Source organism: Lithobates pipiens, unplaced genomic scaffold, assembly GCF_037356315.1.
Source record: "Lithobates pipiens isolate NorthernLeopardFrog02 unplaced genomic scaffold, aLitPip1_a1.2 Scaffold_18, whole genome shotgun sequence".
Lineage (NCBI taxonomy): Eukaryota > Metazoa > Chordata > Amphibia > Anura > Ranidae > Lithobates > Lithobates pipiens.
Genome location: NW_027507758.1, coordinates 77,328,341 through 77,352,336, shown reverse-complemented (window position 1 = coordinate 77,352,336; position 23,996 = coordinate 77,328,341). Strand labels below are relative to the sequence as shown.

General features: G+C 43.6%; 1 protein-coding gene and 1 pseudogene across 3 annotated transcripts in view; both read left to right on the top strand.

The window, feature by feature from the left end:
- Positions 1–8,582, top strand: part of TAF1A (TATA-box binding protein associated factor, RNA polymerase I subunit A) — a 49,265-nt gene extending 40,683 nt beyond the window's left edge. For all 3 annotated transcript variants that reach the window (XM_077485798.1, XM_077485799.1, XM_077485800.1), the window contains exons 10-11: positions 2,980–3,134; positions 6,588–8,582. In XM_077485798.1, the coding sequence (XP_077341924.1) occupies positions 2,980–3,134; positions 6,588–6,676 (244 nt within the window). In that variant the 3' untranslated portion in view covers positions 6,677–8,582. The remainder of the gene's footprint in view (positions 1–2,979; positions 3,135–6,587) is intronic.
- Positions 8,583–21,371: 12,789 nt separating this feature from the next.
- LOC143990583 (U2 spliceosomal RNA) lies at positions 21,372–21,479 on the top strand (annotated as a pseudogene).
- The last annotated feature ends 2,517 nt before the right edge of the window (positions 21,480–23,996 follow it).

Genomic DNA, 23,996 nt, shown 5'->3' with positions numbered 1-23,996 from the left:
TTGCTTACAAGTAAAAATCCTGTATTTTCTGACAGAAAATCACTTAGACCCCCTAAAAATTATATATATATTTTTTTAGCAGAGATCCTAGGGAATAAAATAGCGGTTGTTGCAATATTTTAGGTCACACAGCATTTGCACAGAGGTCTTTCAAATGCATTTTTTGGGGGAAAAAAATACACTATTTAAAATTTTTTTTTTTTTTTTTCGTCCAAAAGTTTTGACTACCTGTTTTTATTTAATATATAGTTTTTTTTTTTTTTTTAATCTAAACCATACATACAAGTAAACTGATTGGAGGTTTGTTTTTTTAATAAATGTTTAAATGTAAGAAATTTTCTGTATCACTTATGAAGGCTGCTTTCACACTGGAGCGGGCAGGCGTTGATGGTAAAACCATCATTTTAGCGGCTCTTTACCATCATTTTAGCGGTGCTATTTGGCTGCTAGTGGGGCACATATAACCCAGCTAGCGGCCAAGGAAGGGGTTAAATGCGCCCATGAAGCACTGCTGCCAAATCACATTGCATGCGCTTCGGCAGTGGTGCCCATTCATATCAATGGGCAGGAGTGGTGGAGGAGCGGTATACACCACTCCAAACGTGCTGCTTGCAGGACTTTTTTTTAAGATCCTGCCAGCGCATCGCCTCAGTGTGAAAGCACTCTCTTTCACACAGACTGCAGGGGAGCCATTTTGCAGGCACTTTACAGGCGCTATTTTTAGCCCAAAAGCGCCTGAAAAACGCCCCAGTGGGAAAGGTGTGTTAGATCAAGGGGGATTAAAAAAAATAAATAAAAAATAAAATAAAATCGGCCTAACATATTGGCCCAAAAAAATCGGCATCATATATCGGCCGCCATGATTTCTAAATATCGGCATCGGCCAGAGAAAAACCCATATCGGTCGACCTCTACTATAGGCCCTCTCATCTGATCAAATGGAAGGGGACGGATCCACTTTCTGTTTTTTTAGCAGATCGGATTGGAAGGAGGCAGATGTAAATGGACACAAGTCTGTTTACATCTGCTGCTCCATAGAGTTGAATGGAGGGTCTGATTGATTGGGACAGACAGATCATGTTAAAGGGGCCTAAGGCTACTTTTACACAGGATGGTCTGAGCTTACCTTCACCTGTGGCTTTCCTGCAGGTTAGCTGTACTTTGCCATAGAATTTCTTTCTGAAAGTGCACCAAACCCACAGGTAAGACCAGAAGTCTATGGCTCAGTGCAGGTAAGCCGCAAGTACACTGTTCTACACCTGCAAAACAGTTTAAAAGTAGCCCAGTAACCATTGCAGAACAGATATGTCCATATATACACAAAATAGCGACAATTTTGAAAAAGAAACACATTTTTTACTTTTTGCTATAATAAAAAAAAAATTCCTCAGTTTAGGTTGATACGTATTCTTCTACATATTTTTGGTAAAAAAAATAGTGTTTACGAAATAGGGGATCGTTTTATGGTATTTTTATTTTATTAGTAATGGCGGCGCTCAGCCATTTTTCTTTTTCTTTTTTTTTTTTTCTTTTTTTTTATATCGCGACTGCGACATTTATGGCGGACAGATCGGACACTTTTGGCATGATTATTTTAGGGCCATTCACATTTGTACAGCAGCCAGTGCAATTAAAAATACATTGGTTACTGTGTAAATGTGACTGGTAGTGAAGGGGTTAACCACAAGGTGGTGCTGTAGGGGTTAAGTGTGTCCTAGGGAGTGATTCTAACTGTGGGGGAGGGGCTGTGTGTGACATAACACTGATCAGCGCTCCCGCTGTGACTGTCACAAGGCAGAACGGGGAGATGCTTGTTTACATTAGCATTTTCCCGTTCTTCCTCTCCGTGAGACGATCGGGGGCATCCCCGCAGACATCGAGTCTGCGGGACACTTGTGGGCACGCGCATGCCCGCAACCAGTCTCTTAAAGGGCAACATACAGGTACGTGATTCTGCTTGTACGTGCCCTTCTGCCGCAGTATATTTTCGTGACGTGGTCGGGAATCGGTTAAATGACGCTGAGGATCAGTGAACCTAAAAAGTTTGGTAAAATGTGGTCATTGTCAATAGAACCTAGTAACATTTTACGATGGTTTATCAAGTAGAGAGGAGTAAAAGTAATGGAGGTAGATGGGAGTAAGGAGCTGAAGCAGAAGGAAGAGTAGATAAGAAAAAGATATATGTGAAAGGAAGGTAAGCTGAAGTTGCAGGCAACTACCATAGTCTAATTGATATCAGGGGAGCCTAATTGGAGGAGTAAATTGTATTCGTGCTCCTGTTATGTTTTGGCTATTAGATGTGAGAGACACTTTAAAGAGGGAGTCCACCCGAAAAAAAAATTATTACAAGCCAGCAGCTATAAATGCTACAGCTGCTGACTTTTAATAAATGGACACTCACCTTTCCTGGGGTCCAGCGATGTCGGCAGCCAAGATCGATCGCTCGGCTGCTGCTGCCGCCACCATTCTCGGTGAGGGAATTGGGAAGTGAAGCGTTGCAGCTTCACTTCCCTGTTCCCTACTGCGCATGTGCGAGTCGCGCACTGGGAATGGTCCGTGCTGTCTCTGGGACCCGTGTGTGTCCCAGCAGACACCACGGCGGGACAGGAAGAAGCATAGACTCCCGTGGGAGTCTATGCCTGGAAGTGGGTGTAAATACCTGTCTTAGACAGGTATCTGCACCCCCCTGAAAGGTGCCAACTGTGGCACCGGAGGGGGGGAAGGGTTCCGATGAGCGGAAGTTCCACTTTAGAGTGGAACTCCGCTTTAATACAAGAGGGGCAAGCCAGTGAACCTGGATACAGGTTGGCTACAGAGTGGGACAGCAAGGAGGAGAAGGTGAGTATTGCTGATTTTTATCTTTTTTTTTTTTTTTTTTCTCTCTCAACTGGTGCTGGCCTACTTATAAAACAATGCAGTAAATACTATACATTGCTCTAAATAAGTTTTACACTGGATTGATTTGAGATTCTTCTTCAGTGGTCAGACATTTTGGATATCGGAGGTGTGGAATTCCAGGAGTGACTGGTGGCCGTCCTATCACTTTACCCAATTCCAAATGAAGAAGGATTGGAAGAATTGTGTGGAAGTCGCTGTGAGGAAGGCCGCTGTGGCTGCCATGTTACAGGGACAAGGTGTGTGACTCTGGATACATGGCTTTAACATATTTCTTGATATGGTTATTGACTATCCTTGTAAAATATAGAATTAGTAAATTTAACAGTCTTTTGTTACCTCTATATTATGGAATTGCTTTTAGTGCTTGCCACCGATTAGAAAGATTAAAGCCGCGTACACACGGGCCTAATGTCGGGCAACATCGACATTCGCCCCGTGTGTACTGCAGCCTCACAGAAGCTGCCTGATGGGGTATGACCAAAATAGGTCTACCAATCCGCTCCAGATCAGCTCTCTCAGCCGATGGTGTGTTCTGGTGGGGGAGGGGGCAGCATCACCCTGTCATAACACAATAGCACAGCAGGGGAAATGCTGTACTAACATCAGATAGTAAAGAAGAAAGGTAACAGTGCTCTCTGCAGGGACAACTCAATCCATACACCAGGTCCACTCGCAGGTGCCGAAGCTCAATGTGTCCCAACACACGCCAATGCAACAGTAGTAAGAAGAGCCGTCAGAACTGTAATCCTTGAAGTGTAGTTTATTTGTACATCAGAGTGACATGAAAACAACTGGCGCGTTTTGTCAATAGCCTGGCGGAATATTGGAATATTTGGGCAAAGATGCTTTCCTGTCCAATTACCAGATAGAATAAAATTAACAGCTCTTATGTAGGTGATTTGTCTAGTGTGGCTCCTGATAGAGCAGCTGTCTTATCTGTGTACCATTTATCACATCTGTTGATCTTCTTTTCTGTAAATTAGGGGCCCTTTAACACTGATTAGTGTGGTGTGTGTGTGTTTTTTTTTTTTTTTATTTTTTTTTTTTTCTTGCAAGAAAAAATTTCCCTTTTTAAATCCAATGGGACTTTTCACACCACTGCGTTACAGATGAAGTAAGTTTTGAAAAGTCCTACATGCTGCATTTTTGAAAACCACACCAAAAACGCAGCTTCCCATTGAAATGAATGGAAATCGTGGTAAAAACTCACTGACTGTTTGTTTGTTTTGAGTTGCACATCCATTTTTCACAGGTGCAGACAACCCAAAAATGCACCTGAAACACATGCACTTTTTCTGCGATTTTACTACAGAGCAGTGTGAAAGTACCCTTAGGAGCACTCTTTGCATACATAATTATAAAGGTTATTCCTCAAATACCCTGTTAGAAATTTCCTTATAGCTAATGACCATTAATCCCTGAGCTTTGACAAGTCTACTGATCAGAAAAGGTAGTATACTGGCCCCGTCTTGCTCAGTGGTCCCTCCTCTTGATCCCTACATCATTACTGTGTCCTGTAGAGCCGTAGGGGTAGGTGGGAGGAACCACTCACTGAGTACAGCGGCAGATCACAGGGTTTTTTTTCTAAGTAGACTTTTTTGGATGAATTTTCTTCATCACATCAGTGTTTTTGATGTATGTTCAGTGGTAGAGGTAAGTATTTAAAAAAAAAATTCTTCTTTCAAGAATGCGTCAGTAGAAATTAAATTTTTGCGACAGCCGCTTTAAAATATTGAAATAAACACATTTAACTTTTTAAACAGCAGATGGTCTGGAGTTTAACCTTGAGCCCAGGTTCACACTAGCGCAATCTTAGATATTTGCATGTGATTTACACCCTCGCTGCAGGTGCCGATCACATGCAATGTCTGTGAGATGTGAATTCAGCTATACAGTTGTATGGCTGAACTCGCATTAAATTCGCACTGAAATCGGATCACGTGGGTGTTCTCACCTATACGATCTGATTCCTGTGCGAGTTCACACTGCGATCTGGGGGTGTCATTTTACAATGCATTGACACCTGCAGTTGTTTGCAGAAGGCAGTGCGAACTGCCTGCGGGAGAGATGCGATGTGGAAACCAGCGTTTTAATCTCTCTGGTTCCTGCATCCCATCAGTGTGAACTTTGGGCTCGGTTCACACTGCCACGATACAATTTTGACACAAATTTTAAATATCGTAAAACTCAACAAAGTAGCATTGATGAGAATGGGCACCATTGAATATAATGTGTTTTTCCTTGTCGTGCGACCCAAGTCACATCAGTAGTCGCACTAGTGTTGAACCAGCACTAACGCTTAAAATCTGCTTATTTTTTTGCCTCCCCTGGTTCCCCCCCCCCCATAAACATGTTCTTGACCTTTAAAAAAAAAAAATCCACTTTAATTATATACTTTATTTTGGAACCAATGACCTCATCACTGCATCTGTGCTTCTTTATGCAATGTAAGCAGATTATGGCTGGTGGAAAGGCTGGGAGATGCTGTACATGGTTTCCTGAAAACCGCTCTACGCCTTGGTGCAAGAACTGGGAGGAGTTGAGGAAACCTCAAAATGCCTCGATGAGAGGGTATCAGTCTGGACAAGTGGTCGTTCCTAGGCAGGCTACATTTGCAATGCATTAAAGTGGAGCTCCAGCCCTCTGCCAACAAATTAAGTTGGCAGCTACAAATACTGTAGCTGTTGGCTTTTAATATTAGGACACTTGCCTGTCCAAGGATCCTGTGATGTTGGCACTCATGCCAATTTTTCAATCAGCTCTCGGATGCTGTCGCCATTCCTTGTAAGGTAAACTGGCTTCAGACTGCTTCCTACTGCACATGTGCAAAGCGCACTGCGCTTCATGAATGGCCTGGGGGGGGGGGGCAGCAAACTTTTGGGGGACCTCGCTGCATCAAAAACAGGTACCTGCTCCCCACCTTCTATTGTGTATTGTGTTTCTTGTGTTACCTGAAAAGGAGAAATGTTTTCATCACTGCAAACTGCTTTTAAAGTCACTAAAGTGATTTTACATGTATCCCATGCAGATATACTGCCATTGATGAAAGTCTATTAGAAATGAACAGGGGAAATACATTTTTCTCACACTGCAGCTGTGCGGTGGCATGATTCCCCCCCTGCTGGCCAGCCTCAATCTTTGCAGAGAAGTGGGGGGGGCTGAGATTCCCCTGGCCAGCTGATGTCACAGGGTAATCTCCGCCCCTCCTGCTTCTCTCCATAGAACGAGGCTGGCCAGCACAGGGGAATCGTGATTGCACGGGTGCAGTGTCAGAAAAGGTATTTCCCCTGTTTATTTATAACAAACACCATTTCATTAATGGCAGCATATATGCATGGGATACCTTTCCTATGTGCTGCATTATGCAGCTGAATAGGGGAGGGGAGGAAAGTGCTCTCATGATGACAGGGGGAGAGAATGTCGGAGGCACGGAGCAGGGCTGGGCTGCAGATGACGGCACGTACTGATCCCGGTGTCAGAGCTCAGCAGCCCTGATAGATCGGAGTCAGCGCAAAGGGGGGGGGTAAATACTTTCAGGATTAGACAGGTATTACTGGGGGCCAAATGTCACAGCACAAGCACTGTGCTGTATAAGATGCTTTAAGGGAACAGGATGTGTGTGTGTTTATTTTTATTTATTTTTTTCCTAGAATAATCATACCACATATTCTTTTATTTTTAACTCCTAGACTGCCATTACTTTGCATCTGTGTACCAGAGGGGGGATGACAACCAGAGAAAAGCCTTACACCGGGTGATGAAGGTTTTGAAGACGTGACTGGAAATCCAGATTACTCCACATTGTACTTGATTGGAACCCCTTCAGTTGTATTTAGGGGAAGTCCTGCTGTGAGCCTGTTCTAAGGTTCATTTTGCCAATACAGACTTGTGAAGCAAAGGCAGAGCTTTCTCCCTGTTCTTGTGTGACAGATATTTATTAGTGATATGTGTCTGGTTGCATTGACACTTTCTAAATGGATTAAAGAAATGCCGAACCAGCTCTGCAAATTTTTTTTTCTCTTTATCCCATCACCAAGTGACCCTAAAGCAGAAATTACTTTTGTGATGGACCCCCGTACTCAACAGGACTATGTCCGCCGTAAATGCTTCTTTTGTCCAGAACCAGCACTATCCAAGGACCCTCTTAGCTCACTCAGACATTAGCAGTAACTCAATGTAGGGTGAAAAACATCAAACTGTTTATTCAAACACATGAACAGAGAGGTAACGCTTTAGTGCCGGCGAATGGAACTCATGGAACTTGTAGTACTCCTCCAGGGGGAGAAGCTTGGTCTTGTAGAGCTTCTTTAGCCCATCGCTGACCGTCTGGAAGGCCTCGGGGTCCTTCTTCCTCCGATCGTCGGTCCCCAGCCAGCTGGACATGGTGCAAAGAGAGGCAAAATTAAATAAATCTAATTACAAATTCAGCAGCAAATCATTATTATTTTTTTTAAATCGGAGATTTTCAGAAATGCTGTAAGAGCTGTCCAGGGCCAATGCTGCAGCCTGATGATGGGCAGATGACACACAGGTCAGGTGTATTCAAACTTCTCATCAGGAAACAGTCTTGGCAGAGAGGGGCTGCTGGAGGAATCTTCCCCCTCCATACATCCCATAATATACTTTTCTCCCAAGGCAGGACAAATACAATAGAACAATGGGATACAACCACACCCCAAACAATATCGGCAACAAGTCCACAACAGCATGAGACAACACACAATATATACTCATATTCCAATTTGGTTGCATAGCGAGCCCCACTAGCAGAGATCAGACTAGGGTTCTCGGTCACCCTGTGCCCCTAATGGGGATTTACACATAGAAGGGGCGCTGGACACGGGATTTCCAGAGCTCTCGAAGGTAAGCTGGGTTCCACAAGACCCCACCCAAAGGGATTCCGTCACAACATTATAGACAAAATAACAAACCACAAATACTGTAGCTGCTGACTTTTAATATAAGGACACTTACCTGACCAGGTAGCCCACAATGACGGCACCCGAACCTGACCTGGCCATCGGTTTCAGGTGGAGGCGCCCTGGCTTCCTTACTAAGGGAAACAGGAAGGGAAGCCTTGCGGCTTCACAGCCTCTTTCCTACTGCTCATGTGCGAGTCATGCTGCGCCTTTCTGAATGGTCCCGCTGTCTTCTGGGACCTGTGTGTCTACCAGAAGTCAGCATGGGGAAGGAGGAGGGGCCGTAAATGACACAGGTTGCTTCGGCAACCTAACATGGAAGTGAGATTGGGTACCTATGTTTGACTGGTGTTCTCCCGACCAGAGGAGGGGAGGAGGACGCGGATAAGCGGAGCTTCCACTTTTGGGTAGAACTCTGCTTTTATTTAAAGTGGACCTACAGTATACTCGCCTGCACAAGTTTCCATGCCAGCCACCAACCCCTTTGGTCAGTCTCCTTCCAAGTTTGAACCTTCAACCATCTTGATTGGCTGGGCCAGGACAATGTGACTTCTGCGCATGCTCAGGAGTTCATTAATCTCGGAAGATGCCAAAACTGTACATGTGCGCAGCTTGGTGAACAAGCAGCTATGAATGCGTGTCTGTAGAATAGACAGTGTCCCTTCTGCATTAAAAATCCTGCTTGTTTGCAATGTTTACTTTTCTAAGTTTAAATTGATTGTAATGTCTTGTTTTAATAAAAAATAAATTATATAATTATAAATATATACTTGCCTGCTCTGTGCAGATGGTTTTGCCCAGAGAAGCCTGGATCCTCCTCTTCGCAGGTCCCTCTTTGCTGCTTCTGGCCCCTCTCTCCTGACGAGTGCCCCCACAGCCAGTAGTTCGCTATGGGGGCACCAGAGCTGATTCACAGCTCCGTGTGTCCATCCAGACATGGAGCCCAGCCCCACCCCCTCTCCCCTGATTGGCTAACTGACTTTGATAACTGCGTGAGCCATCAGCACCGCTGCTGTGTCTCAGCCAGACAGAAGAGTCCCGGATAACTAAAACATGCAAGCATGCATGCAGATAAAAAAAAAAAACTGATTTAATAAATTATTCTCTTCCAAATTTTTCCTCTTTGTTTCCCTTTTTCTTTTGGTCTTTGATTCCCTGTGCCATCAAAGAGTGGGAGGAGCACTCTGGTTTTAAACTTTGCACCTTTATAGTCCCTGTGGCAGTGCTTAGGACTACATTTCTCAGCATTCTTCTTGTTCTTGCATACCCTGTTAGCATTAGCAAGGCTGGAAGTAGTGCGGCAGCGCCAGACCAGGTTTTTAGATGGTCTTATTTAATTTTAGTATCACCCACGACGCTGCTGCTCCATGCATACTGTAGTCCAAGGGGAGACAGTGAACATAAGTGCCATCGTTTTCCAAGGAGAAAGGCGAGTATTGTCCCCACATAAATTTAAAGTGACATGATATAGACTGGACTAGCATGATTACCTTGTACTTTGCGGGGCTTACACAGGGGTTAAAAGGAAGCACACAATCTATATTTAAAAAAAAAATATTTCTTAAAAGCAAGCGGTGTAAGCACCAAAATTTAGCTTGATCTTTACCTCCTGCAATCTTCTGTGCAGCAGAGCTCAGAATGGGATAGAGAGAAGCAGCACATGGAACCAATCAGTACTGCTTGAGTGGTTATTTTCTAGCAAGATGCATATGCTGACAGGAAGAGAGAGCAGAGTGCCAGAGAGATGTGCACATTCTTTTGCTGCTTATACTTTCACTGTCCGGTGACAAGACCTGTAACTACAGCAGAGAAAAATCAGGTTTTCTTCTCGCTCAGACAGGGCTGTGCGAATCTCAAAACTGGTTGGACGGAAAAAACAGTTCAGACATTTGGGCGTCTTTCAGTCCTGAAGGGGCCCAAAGTTGGTCTTTAATGCCAAGTTAATTTAATTTTCTTTTTCCCTTCTTTTCTAACTGTAAAATATCCACTGACATCCTAACGTACATATACATTACGGCTTTCAAGTGGTATATGGGGATGATGCCTGCAGCTCACGGGCATAATCCTAGTATTGTGTTTTTGTTTGTTTTTATTTTTTAGACGGGGAACCTGACGGTTTTGCTGGCTTACCTCAGAGACTATGGAGTACTGGAAGGTATAGGATGAGCTCTATGGTATAGGAAACCAGAAGCGGCAAGAACTGTTGTCACTTTAATTTTTGCCAGAAGTAAACTGCACCGTTTTTAAATCTTAAAAAGCATGTGTTTTTAGGGCAGAGGAGTGTTTTGCTTTCGTCTATCTAGAAAGGTTACGTTGTGGTATAAGCAAAGAAGATGAGACCTCTGCAGTGTGTAAATGTGCTTTTACTATACAAAAATGCTGTACATACAAAACTATTACAATATTAGGAATACAAATCAAGACCGAAAGATGTCTATAACAAGCAAAATGCCTAGCAAATAAACAGCCTATGCTCTGTAATAGTAGAAATACACTTAAAAGTTACTTAACTCCAGTTACTGTGTAATCATGGTCTTTGTTGATCCTGGAGACCAGGCACCTTCTTCGCTTATTACAGATTCTTCCTCCTGTTCTGGTGTTAATCCATGATTAGTGGGCAGTGTTTAAGGCATCATAAATCCTTTTATATGTCAGCTTTTTCACAATGGTTACAAACTCTGTTACCTTAAACCTCTTTCATTCCCTGCAAAGGTAAAGCATAATGGACTACTATGCATCGCATAGTAGTCCATTATGTGTCACTTACCTGACACAGGAGCCAGCGAAGTCTCCGCTGTTCCCTGCAGTCCGGCGCATCCATCTTCTCAGTGGGGTCTCGCAGCTCCGCCGCTGTCATTCGGCGAAGCCGTGATGACGTCACTCCCGCGCATGCGCACGGGAGCCGACACGCGCTGCATCGCGCGGCATCTTCATCATTGACGATGCCACGCTCAGTGCGCCTGCGTGCCGCTGTCTACGGCGCATGCGCCGTAGACAGCGGTGCCTGTCTTCGGGCAAATATTTCTTGGACCTACAGGTAAGCCTTAATCTAAGCTTACCTGTAGGTCAAAGTGGTTTGTAAGGGTTTACAACCACTTTAACCACTTCAGTACCAGGTACTTGTATACCTTCCTGCCCAAGCCAATTTTCAGCGCTGTTGCAATTTGAATGACAATTGCACGGTCATGCTACACTGTACCCAAATACATTTTTTTTTATCATTTTGTTCCCACAAATAGAGCTTTCTTTTGGTGGTATTTGATCACCTCTGCGGTTTTTAATTTTTTTGCACAACAAATAAAGGACTGAAATTTTTTAAAAAAAATAAAGTTTTTCTTTGTTTCTGTGTTCTCCTTCAATGATGGGCACCGATAATGCGGGACAGATGAGGTGGCACGGATGGGCACTGGTCACTGATAGGTGGGCACAGAGGGGGCACTGATGGACACTGATGGGTGGCAATGCTGGGCAACACTTGTCTGATCTGCATAATGTTGCCAGCCAGTGCCCATTTGCGGGCACTGATTGGCATATATTTAGCATATTTTGTGGATGGCCATGGGGTACGTACCTGGCCATTAACATGTTTGGGGCTTCCCTGGTGGTCCAGTGTGGGCATCCGAGGGAAAGCTGTGCTGATAAACAATCAGCGCAGACCACCCGTCTGTCGGGCGCGAGTGAGGAAAATTTGATAAATGGCTCTTCCGGTTTTACATCATGATCAGCTGTGATTGGACACGGCTGAACACGTGGTAAAGCGCCTCCGCCGGAGGCTCTTTACCAAGATCGGTGGTGCGCTGTGTCAGACTGACACACCGCACCACCGATCGCCGCGATACGAGCCCGCGTGGTGGCTTTTATCCTGCTGGACGTCATATGATGCCCAGTCAGAATAATTGAACCACCGTCCGCCCGTCAACAATCAACAAACCTACATCTCGGTAGCTTCAGTTTGAAAGGCACTCTTACCTATTTGCTGTAGCTATAGAGACAATAGGCTGTTCTTAAACTGCCAACGGAATACAACAATGGTATCTACATTCTCATTGTATCCAACAGCATTTGTTTGAGAAATTCTATGTCTGCGAAACCAGAAAGCATGACATGTTTGGTATCTATTTACTCAGCGTAACACACACACGCACAAAAAGGCAAAATCCACTTTGCACTGCAAGTGCACTCGCTCTAAATCTAATGGGTAGATCTGTAATGAGTGGAAGCTCTGTTGATTTTATCATCCAATCACGTGCAAGCTAAAATTATGTTTTTTTTATTTTCCTTGCATGTCCCCCTTGGATCTACAGCAACTTCAATTCCAAGTGCACTTTCAGGGCAAAGTGGATTTCCCTTTTAGTAAATAAACCCCCATTATCTCAGAAAACAATTATTTATTTTTCAGATCCTCAGAGTTCTTTGCCATGAGGTCCCATGTTTATCTTCCAGTGACCAGTATGAGAGAGAGTGATAACATCAAATTTAACACACCTGTTCCCCATTCACACCTGAGACCTTGTAACACTCACGAGTCACAAGACACCAGGGAGGGAAAATGGCTAATTGGGCCCAATTTGGATATTTTCACTTAGGGGTGTACTACTTTAGATTGTAGCAAAGAGTAATTTCTTCAGTGTTGACACATGAAAAGATAATAAAATAGTTACAAAAATGTGAGGGGTGTACTCACTTTTGTGAGAATATATATATATAATGTATGTGTTTTAGGTTTCTAAGTAAATTAAGCAAAAATGCAAATAATGATTTTTTTTTTTTAAATGTAAACAACATGTTGGGCTTGGTTCACACCGTAACCGGCTCTGGATTGCATAGGAACGCTGTGCATCCCTATTCTCCGCTTCAGGACCGAATTGTTGCCTGAATTCGGCCCTGAAACAGAGCTAAAGACGCGCAGCGTTTCTGTGCAGTGTGCTCTGCAGCTGCCCCAGAGATATGTGAACCGGCTCTCTATGTGAGCCGGTCACATTCTCCTGCTATGTGAATTGGATGCGCCGAAACCTCTGTATCCAATTCGCATAGGTGTGAACCCAGCCTCAGAAATAGCTGGGCACTCACTTTTTTGGGCTATTCAGCACTCTGCTATTTTAACTGGTAATTACAACGGTCATGCAACGCTGTACCCAGCCTGAGGTTACAGTGCCCACCATTAAGACAAGGGGAGCGACCATCATCTACCCATGCACAGGCGGATTATAACTTTGCGGGAACAGTATGGAGCGCTCTAAGCACCTATCAAATGTGAGTAGTTTTTATGGAATGTAAATATAGCTGTTTTATGTTTAAAGCGGTAGTAAATCGCTGGGTGCTTTTATATAAAAAAAAAAAAAAAAAAAACCTGCAAGGCACCGTCCTAATGTGCAAGTCACATTATGTGAAACCTACCTAAAAACCAAAGCCTTTCAGTGACGTGCTGTCACCGCTGAAGGTGCTTCCATTTGCACCTGGACTTTCTTCTGGGTTCGTGGACTGTGGCTGCGTGTGTGGCCAGATCCACGATGACTCAGTTTATGGCACAGGACTCTGAAGGAACTTCACCGGCTGCATGTACGCTAAATATGTACACTAAATATCTTGGTGCAAGTTTTGGAGATATTTACAGTACCTATAGGTTAACATTATTACAGGCTTACCTATAGGTAAAAATTATGCATGGGAGTTTACTCCCACTTTAACCACTTGCCGCCCGCCGTATAACAAAATGACGGCTGCAAAGTGGTTTCAAAATCCTGACCGGATGTCATATGACGTGATCAGGATTTGGGGGCGCGCATTGCGGCGATCGTTGTTGCAGGGTGTCAGTCTGACACCCTGCAACTACGATCTCGGTAAAGACTCGGAGACTCTTAACCACATGATCAGCCGTGTCCGATCATGGCTGATCACAGTGTAAATAGGAAGAGCGGCAGAGGCTGCTCCTCTGACGGGGGGGGGGGGGGGGGGGGGGGGGGGTCTGTTCTGATTAACGCCACCAGACCACCAGGGATGCCCAGGACAAGGTATGCCACCCTAGACCACCAGGGATTCCAGTCGGTGCCACAATGGATGCCAATCAGTGCCCACAATGGGCATCACTGATTGGCATCCATTAGTACAGTATATTATACAATGCCGCCTATCAGTGCCTATCCGTGCCAGCTATCAGTGCCAATTTGTGCCACCTATCAGTGCCCATCCGTGTCGCCCATCAGTGCCGCCTATCAGTGCCACATATCAGTGTCCATCAATGCCACCTCATCAGTGCCACTTCATTGGTGCCACCTCATCGGTGCCCATCAGTGCCGCCTTATCATTGCCCATCAGTGTAACCCCATCAGTGCCCATCGGTGAAGGCGAAAACTTACTTATTTACAAAGTTTTGAAACTGAAACAAATAAAAACATTTTTTTTTATTTATTTTTTTCGGTATTTTTTTATTTGCAAAAAATAAAAACCGCAGAGGTGATCAAATACCACCAAAAGAAATCTCTATTTGTGGGAAAGAAATGATAAAAATTTCATTTGGGTACAGTGTAGCATGACGGCGGCATTTGTCATTCAAAGTGCGACAGAGCTGAAAGCTCAAAATTGGTCTGGGCAGGAAGGAGTTTAAGTGCCCGGTATTGAAGTGGTTAATGATATATGCACAATTGTGGCAAATATTTCCTTTTCCCTATGGCCATAGCTACCACTGACATGCTGTGAGGGAATTTATACAGAAGCATTAAAGGGGTTGTAAACCATTATGCCACGTACACACGATCGGACTTTCCACCAACAAAACCGTGGATTTTTGTTTGAAGGTTGTTGGCTCAAACTTGTCTTGCATACACACGGTCACACAAATGTTGGCCAACAATTACAAACGTGGGAACACAGTGACTTACAAGACGTACGACAAGCTGAGAAAAGAAGTTCAATAGCCAGTGCGGCTCCTTCTGCTTGATTCCGAGCATGCATGAACTTTTGTGCGTCGGATTCGTGTACACCCGACTATAAAGTTTTGTTGGCGGAAAATTTGAGAATCTGCTATCAAACATTTGCTGCCGGAAAGTCTGACAGCAAATGTTCGATGGAGCATACACACGATCGGACTTTCCGACAATAAGCTCACATCCAACACTTCCCATCACAGACCACTTTTTGATACAGGTAAACCTATAATAAGGCATACCTGTAGCTACCCAGGCAGGTTTAGGCGATATCCCCTATATTTGCATGTGCCGACGTCATCGGCACATGCGCACTGACACAAATACATGCGTGCCGTTACCGTGCACGGGAGTGACATCATTGCGGCTCCGGCCAATCACAGCGCCGTAGCCGCGGTATCCGGAAGTAACCCCTGGGAGTGATGTCGCCAGCCGGTGCTGTGTACGGGCACCGCAGTGAGGGCTTCGATCTCAGGTGAATATTACATAATGAGCTAGTATGCTATGCAGACTAGCTCATTATGCCTTTTGTCTTGCAGGTGTTAGTTTTTTTTTTTTTTCAAAGTGGGTTTACAACCACTTTAAGGAGGAAGAAAAAGGGTCTGAGGGACAACACATCTATAAGTCCTGGAAGGAATAAAAGTGTTTTTGACCTCATTTAGTTGTAAGGTCACACGCTATCAGATGAGTGCACATCTGATGGTGGGGGAGAGATGTGTATATCAGCACTGCACGGGGATACACATGAGGAAGAGTCACTATTTAAAAGACTATTTTAATTCTTATTTTTATTTTTAGATTATTAATTTGGATCACATAGTGATTATTGAGGACTTGCCATTTTTCACTACTTTCAGTATAATTCACCTTTATGTGGTTTGTTAAGGCCCCTTTTACACTGGGGCGGTGCGGGCATCGGCGGTAAAGCGCCGCTATTTTTAGCAGTGCTTTACCGTCGTTTTAGCGGCGGTCTGCGGGCGCTAGCGGTGTGGTTTTAACCCCCGCTAGCGGCCGAAAAAGGGTTAAAACCGCCCGCATAGCGCCGCTGCAGCGGCGCTATGCCAGCGGTATTGCCGCACTGTCCCATTGATTTCAATGGGTAGGAGTGGTGAATACACCACTCCTTCACCGCTCCAAAGATGCGGCTAGCAGGACTTTTTTCACTGTCCTGCCAGCGCACCGCTCCAGTCTGAAAGCCCTCCGGCTTTCACACTGGAGTGAAAGGGGCTGGTTTTTTTCAGGCGCTACACAGGCGCTATTTTTAGCGCTGTAACGCCTGAATACCGCCCCAGTGTGAAAGCAGCCTAAGAGATATTCTGATTATGGATATTTTTGCACAGGGGATATATTCAGTTTTTGAGCACATTAATAATATTTATAATATTTATAATCATTTGTTTAAGACCGCACGACACAATATTTTGAAATCTTCCAGTGGGGAGACTACATCTGGTGACCTGGAGATTCCCTTAATTTGTAGGAATTTTCTCTCACTTCCTGTTTTAGCTATGTGACAGGAAGATCAGTTAAATCTCCCCTTCAGGACAAAAAGGGCAAAAATAAACCTTAAGCCTCATACACACGATCGGACCTTATACAAACTTTCCTGTGGACTTTTGTACAAAGGGCGCTGGTCCTGAACTTGTTAAGCATACACATGATTGGACTTTTTCAGGCAACTTTCACCAAATCACGTGGTTTTTCTGCTCTTTACCGCCACCTTTGGGCAACATCTGTATTGTCTGATATTTTGAATTGGTTCTGAGCATGCGTGTTTGTAAAGTCTGATGGTTTTCTGTACACACGATCGTTCTTATGTTGAAAGTTTGTCTCATGGAGTGTACACACGGTCGTATTTCCAAAGATGTGATTTTCATATGACTTTGCTTACGCCCAATTCTCAGTGGTGTAAAAGATATATATGCCAAATTTCAAGAAGATTGGATAATATTTAGGGGTTGCACACATTGATCACTTTTATCAAAGCAAAGTCTGTTGACTTCACTTGATAAGAAGTCATATACAACAATACTGGATAAAGAAAGTCCCGTTCAAGGCTTTCTAGAAGAACAATGAGTGAAAATGGTTAACTACATCCAAAATGTCCTAAAAGATGGAAGTCATCCAAGAGAAGACTACAAAGAGTTATTACAACTCTCACTCCTGTACCTAGGAGGTTGGTCTAAAAGCGACTTCAGTTCCAGGATCCCAGGGGCACTGCATCAAGCAAGGTGGATGGCAAAGGCAATATATGCACTTAAAATTGTCCTTTTCACTAAACAGTTGAATATTCCTCAATGACAATTGGAAGAAATGAAACAGGTTGCACATCTTGTCAGCCTCATATATGTTCGCTTTTGGCATGAGGCAATTGTAAGTCGATGGGCTCCAAAGAATGATTTTGATATGCTACAGCTTTTGAGCACTTACCCAGATGCAGACGTCAAAAAATGTGCTCTCACAGTGGCTAAGAGACACCTTTTGGTATCTGTCAGAAACAAACGTAGGATTGGCTTTTTTGGACGAAGGTATTACTCGCGCTGTTAGGGAAAATATGATTAAAAATTTAGAAACCAAACCTGCAAAGAAAAAGGAAGTGAAACGATAAGAGGGTAAAATCATGGTTTTTGAAGGAAAAGACCTGAGCCATTTCATTACTAATAAAACAAAGACAATCTTTGAATTGTTTCTATCCACAATGTGACAATACAAGGGATTGCATCGTTCAAAGTTGATTAATATAACACATTTTGCCTATCATATTACCTATTAAACTTAGTGTATAGTATTTTACTTTTGTGATTTCTAGTTTTCCCAATAAAATTAATTAACATTGAAAAATCTTATTTTTTGCCTACTTTTGCCAACGCTTCTTTTGACTCACTTTTTTAACTAAAGGAGTCACATTTTTCTTGTGGTAAGCGGAATATTTATTCAGAGCAGGTGCGGTGTAATTACAGTAGTTCTACATATACAGTAGTCAGAAACGCCTGTAAGTAAGGGAGAGTACCATATCTTCCGGACAGCTTCCTATGCTTGATGCCTGATTTAATCACTCTGACTATTTTTTCAAGCTTGGTTAAGGGTCATTGTTGGATCCCCTCAACCCGGCCTTTACAATACAACTGTAAGGACACTCTCTGGTTTTTCTGCCATTTGAGTTTGCCTTCAGTCGTATCTATTCGGGGTGCAATGATCTATATATGAAATTGACGCACATTATTTTCTCATTGATTCTACTAGAAATGTAACCTTGCAAGAATTAAAGATATAAGAGGATATATATTCTTTATCTACTCTGCATTCAAATCTTTTGGGCATCAACATACGGATGGTCCTCTGGGCACACATTACCATATAGGTTTACTTCTTTATCTATAATACATATCCACGCAGTTGTACGTTGTCTCCACAGACATTATCTCCTAAAGAAGCTCAGCCGAGCGAAACATGTTGAGAAAGTGGTAGCATTATGTATGAATATAATTGGCAGTGAATTATTGACTGTTTCTACAGTTCCTGTTTTTATGTATTATGTGATTTCTTTAATTCATTTATTGATATATATTTTGTAAAAATAAAATTCATATTTGTACTTTTTTATTATACCATTGTGGTACTACTATTTTATCAACACAGACACCTTTAAAGTCCCGAGGCATGTGACCTCTAGTCCCTTTCTTTCTTTTCTATACAGTAGTTCTACTACTAAGCCTTTTCAAATTTCAACATGTGTTTTATCATGAGTTTCCATTACGCAGATTGTGTAATTTGTAGCTCACAGGTGTACACCAGACTATCAGTGATCACACAGGCTACAAAATGTTAGTAGAGAGCATCATAAAAGTCTGTTCCTAAAATGTTTTGCTGTGTCATACATTCATACCCTTGTGTCTGAGCTTCCAAGTGAATGTTTTAAATGACTTTATACACATTATTTGATGAAGGCCTCAGTGTTCTGGCAAGTAGTTTTTTGATCCATCAGACACATAGCACTATGCCCTAGAAGGAGCTCAAAATCATAGTGTTACTAAACCCAGGACCCTGTATTCACTATATCTGGTCTCCCACAGTACACAGCACATGGAAATACAATAGTTTTAGTAAATATAAACTGCTAAATACATTTTCTCATCAGCAGTATATAGCAGTCTTGTGACTTCTTTCAGTGTCTGGTTAAAGCACGTAGGAGGAGTTTGCATTCTGCTCTGACTGTCCTCTGAGGCTGCAGGGCCTCTGACCCTCTGTCTGAACATTGCTGATTGGCCCTGTGCTGATCATATGCACCCTTCCAAGAAAAAAAAAAACTCTCTAGCAATACAAATCAACCTGAGCATGTGCAGCTTGTTCCCTAGCCTCTGTTCTGTCGGGAGATGGATTGGGGACAGTGGAAGAAGGGGAGGATCAGAGCACACAGGATCAAACAGCCTTTTTGCACCATGCGGAGTATTAACCTCTTAGGTTCCACAGTGGGTATAACAAGCATGCTTTACTGCATTTACAGACTGACTTTACTGTTGTGGGTTTAGTAACACTTTAATCTACAAACAAGATGATGCAGTAGTTCAAATGCCTATTGTTTAAAAGGGTTAGAGGTAAGCAAAACCAAGTTTTCCCCAACAACCACCTCCCCTCTCAAAAAATGTAGCATAGGGGTTGAGGAGGGAGTGCCCACAATGGATGGGGCATTAAAGCCTGTGTGTGACGTCACTGCTCCAGGCTTTAGCCATTGTTAGAACACTGTCTCTTCCCCTGCAGCTCCCATAGACTGACATCACATGACCAGAGTGGAATGGGCTGAAAAAAAATGAATGCATATATATCTTTTTTTTTTTTTTACACAGCTTAGTCAGCATAGGTGTTCGGAGGGGGGAGGGGACAGTTTTAAAGCTATTTAAGTATCTAGCCGAAATTTCCACTTTAAAATATGAATATGTGCAGGGATACCTAACATGCATAGTGTAATAATGGACTTTTTTTTTTTTTTTAAGCTAATTCTGTGTACATTATGACATCCAGTTACATACCAGTACACCAATGGACTTCAAATGGTTACACTGGGATGATGCTTGCAGCTGTAGACATCACCCTGGTACCATTTTCTTTTTAGAGCCAATGGTCGGGCGCTTGTAAAAGCAATCCTAGCAGCAAACTAGCTGTTGGATTGCTGTGGGAGGAGACGTTTTCCCCTCCCCCTCCCGCCTGCAGCTTAATCGGGCTGTCCTGTCCCACCGACACACCAGATTGACCAGCCAGCGCATCAACCATAACAGCAAACAAAGATTGTAACGGCGTCATTTTTAAAAATGAAAAGCATTTGATCTCAGATCTTGAAGTGAACAAATGCTTTTAATGGCAGAGGATGGATCTGGGGTTTTATAGACCCTAGATCTCTCCATAAAGAGTACCTGTGACATGCTTATTGCTGTCCCAGGGGATGTTTACAGCAATAGGCGTGTTACATTCCTTGTGACAGCGATAAAAGTGATAAAAGTTATCTCGGGCAGATCACGCTGTGCAAATACTGTGTGAAGTAAAAAAATGCAACACTCATCAATTTTATTCTCTAAGGCCTCTGTTTTAAAAAAATATATATATATAATGTTTGGAGGTTCTAAGAAATTTTCTACAAAAAACTCAGGAGCTGCAGTGACTGGTCTTGCAATTGGAGGATCAGGTTCAGATTAGGTAAGTATATTAAGTAAGTATATCTCCGCTCTCCTCACCCCTAGACAAAAATGAGGAGTTAACCCATGTGATGCGAGCACAGCCCCGCCATGTGAGGGTGTAAAAAAAAAAATCCTGGAGTTCTTTAAAAAAAATAATTCTGTAGTTGTGCCCATTTCTCCATCCTTGGTGTATGACCAGCTGAGCTGTAGTAATGTGTTTCCGCTGCTGATCTGTAGACTGGAGCCATAAACAAGTATATTGGTTGACGTGAAATTTCAGACCCGTGTGATGGGGAAGGGGCAGTAATAATAACTATGCAGCATCTGTATATCAAAGAGCTGTGTGCCATTTGTGCAACTCCCGTAAAAGCCAGCGGTAAAATATTAGACTACGCTGCATTTTAACAAACCCGTCAGAAGCTATTTAACAGTCTTTGTACATTTGCCTGTTTTCAGTCTTATAACTTTCACTGAACCTTTTTGCATGTGCTGCTTTTATTAACCACTTGCTTACTGGGCACTTAAACCCCCCTCCTGCTCAGACCAATTTTTAGCTTTCAGCGCTGTCACACTGAATGACAATTGCGCGGTCATGCTACACTGTAGTCAAATTAAATTTTTATAATTTTTTTTCACACAAACGGAGCTTTCTTTTGGTGGTATTTAATCACCACTTGGGTTTTTATTTTTTGCTAAACAAACAAAAAAAGGCAGACATTTTTTTGAAAAAAAAACCCATTTAATAGTTTGGTATAAAATTTTGCAAACACTTAGTTTTTCTCCTTCATTGATATGCACTGAGGGGCGGCACAGATAAGGTAACACTGATAGGCACTTATAAGACGGCACTGATGGGTGGCATTGATGGGCACTGATAGGTGGCACTGGTAGGTGGTATTGATAGGCAGCACTGGTGATGAAGCACTGATTGGTGACATTGATAGGTGGTACTGTGGGCCCTGGTAGCTTCTCGGCCTTTTGGCTAAGATCAAGTGTAGTATCTGTTCTTATCAGTTGCCAAAGGAGGCGCTGTTCCATCCCTAATAGAGAGGGTTTGGTCAGCACTCTCCGATGGCGTAATTAGCATCCGGAAGAACAGTTTCGGTAGGGGCCACGGCGTGCCGACCGACAGTAAACTGGGGGCCGACGCATGGTCGAGTCTGAGCCGTCTGGAAAGGTGCTCCTGGTGAGGATGGGTGCTGCTATTGGTCTGACCCAGAGGGTCGAGTACCTGGCCTTCTGGCCTGGATTGGGGTAGTTCTAGCCCTGGACAGTCTTTCGGGATGGAATACCGGCACCTCTCTATGCTGTGGGGGAGGAGCGGTTAGTACTTCCCAAATGTAATTAGGTAGGCGTGATGGGAGTGACAGTGGAGCCTGATGGCAAAGGGCTCGCCCTAAGCTTCCTGATCTTCATGCTTTCCTGCCTGGGGTGGGGGCTGCTGTGGTCCGGACTGTGGGTCAGGGCGGTCTTGAAAGCCTTTGGAGTATGTGCCCCTGGAGTGGCAGTCCAGGCGTGCCTTAAGATCATTGTGAGACAGTGAGTGAGGGTCACATTGATTTTGGGCACCACGGTCACTGCACCAATAGCACGCTTTTTGGCTGGGACCAGAGGAATTTTTGATTCCTTGCCGGAGGGCCTGATCATTGTGTTACACAATGGCCACCTTTTCACTCTCCTCTTCCCTTCCCCACTTTATTTATTTTTGTGTGTGTTTTGTCACGTCTTTGTTTGTCACTTTCACTGTTTGCTGTGATGAGTAGGGTCACAGGTCCTAGGGCCTGTCCTGAAAATCTGGGGAGGGGGTGGACATGGCCTTCTGGCTTAGTTCGCCCTCTCTCTTTGGGTTGGGGTCTGCCTTCGGGGGAATCTCACCTAGTATTTGGGTGGGTCTGTTTCGGCAGACCTTCCAAAGAACAGGGTCTGCCTGGTTTCGGTCAGAAAGACCAAGTTTTAAGTGTCCTTGTCCCTGTCAGGAGCCTAATGCCCTGGGGGATTCAGGACAAGGCCCTCTGATTTTAGAGGGCTCATGTACCCGTGTGCACTTTTTTGTGTCACTTTTTGTGTGTGCACATTTTTTATGCACCGGGTGAAGTTTTTGAGTGTGTTTTGCATGCCACAGGTTTTAAAGAAAAAAAAAATGGAACCAGACTAAATCCCGATATAGCTGAGGCCTGTTGTTAGGAATGACTGCTGCAGAGCAAATCCCTTAACCCCACAATGGGTGCCAAATGTAGCAAGGTCCCAGGCCTCCTTCAGTTTAATGAGAACCTCCAAGGCCAGAGATAGCTGACATTAGTTGGTGCAAAGTGGTTAATTGGTGCCAGATACTTCTTGAATGCAAAACAGATGTTTATTTCTCTTATAAACCTTTGGGTGAAAGAGGGTTAGGGCCAGGACATTTAAGTAGTTGAAAGTTAAATTGGCAGACTCCGAGACTTCAATAGGACAGCCATGCAGGGAAAGGCATCCAGCAAGATGCCACTTCTGCACATGCAGGAATTCTGTCTCCTATGGCAACAGTTTTAACCCCTTCCTAACCAGCCGCCACAGTTGTACTGCAGCAGGTTGGCTCCACTGGACAAAACGATGTTACCTTAGGTTGGTTTGCCTTGACCACTAGGTGGCATGCCTCGCAGCTCACCGCCGGAGCCGGCGAGAGTGTCCAGCGGGCGTGATGACTGCTGGGCACCCGCAATCGCTCGTGACAGAGCGCGAACCGGGATCTGGGTGTGTAAAAACACAGATCCCGGTTCTCTCAGGAGAGAGGAGACAGATCATGTGTAATCAGTGCATTTTTATAGCACTGATCGCTGTATAATTGTCAGTGGTCCCAAAAAAATGTGTCAAAAGTGTCCGATCTGTCCCCCACAATATTGTAGTTCCGATAAAAATCACTGATCACCACCATTACTAGTAAAAAATTCAATATACACATATTGCGATTTTTTACCAAAAATATGTAGACGAATACATATCAGCCTAAACTTAAATTTGGGATATTTATTATAGAAAAAAGTAAAAGATATTGGGGGTTATTTACTAAAGGAAAATCCACTTTGCACTGCAAGTGCACTTGAAAGTGCACTTGCTCTAAATCTAAGGGGTAGATCTGAAATGAGGGGAAGCTTTGCTGATTTAATCATCCAATCATGTGCAAGCTAAAATGCAGTTTTTTTATTTTCCTTGCATGTCCCCCTCGGATCTACATCGACTTTACTTCCAAGTGCACTTGCAGTGCAAAGTGGATTTTCCTTTAGTAAATAACCCCATTGTGTTTTTTTCAAAATGGTTGCTTTTCTTTTGTTTATAGCACAAAAAATAAAAACCGCAGAGGTGATCAAATACCACCAAAAGAAAGCTCTATTTGTGGGAAAAAAAGGACGTACATTTTCTTTGGGTACATCATCGCACGACCGCACAATTGTCAGTTAAAACGGAGCAGTGCCGTATCGCAAAAAATGGCCTGGTCATTGAGCAGCCAAATTATCCAGGGCTGAAGTGGTTAACAGTTCCTAACACAAAGCGTTACAGTTCTTTCACTTCCACTACAATAATTTCTTGTAGTTCTTCAGCCCACTGAGCTC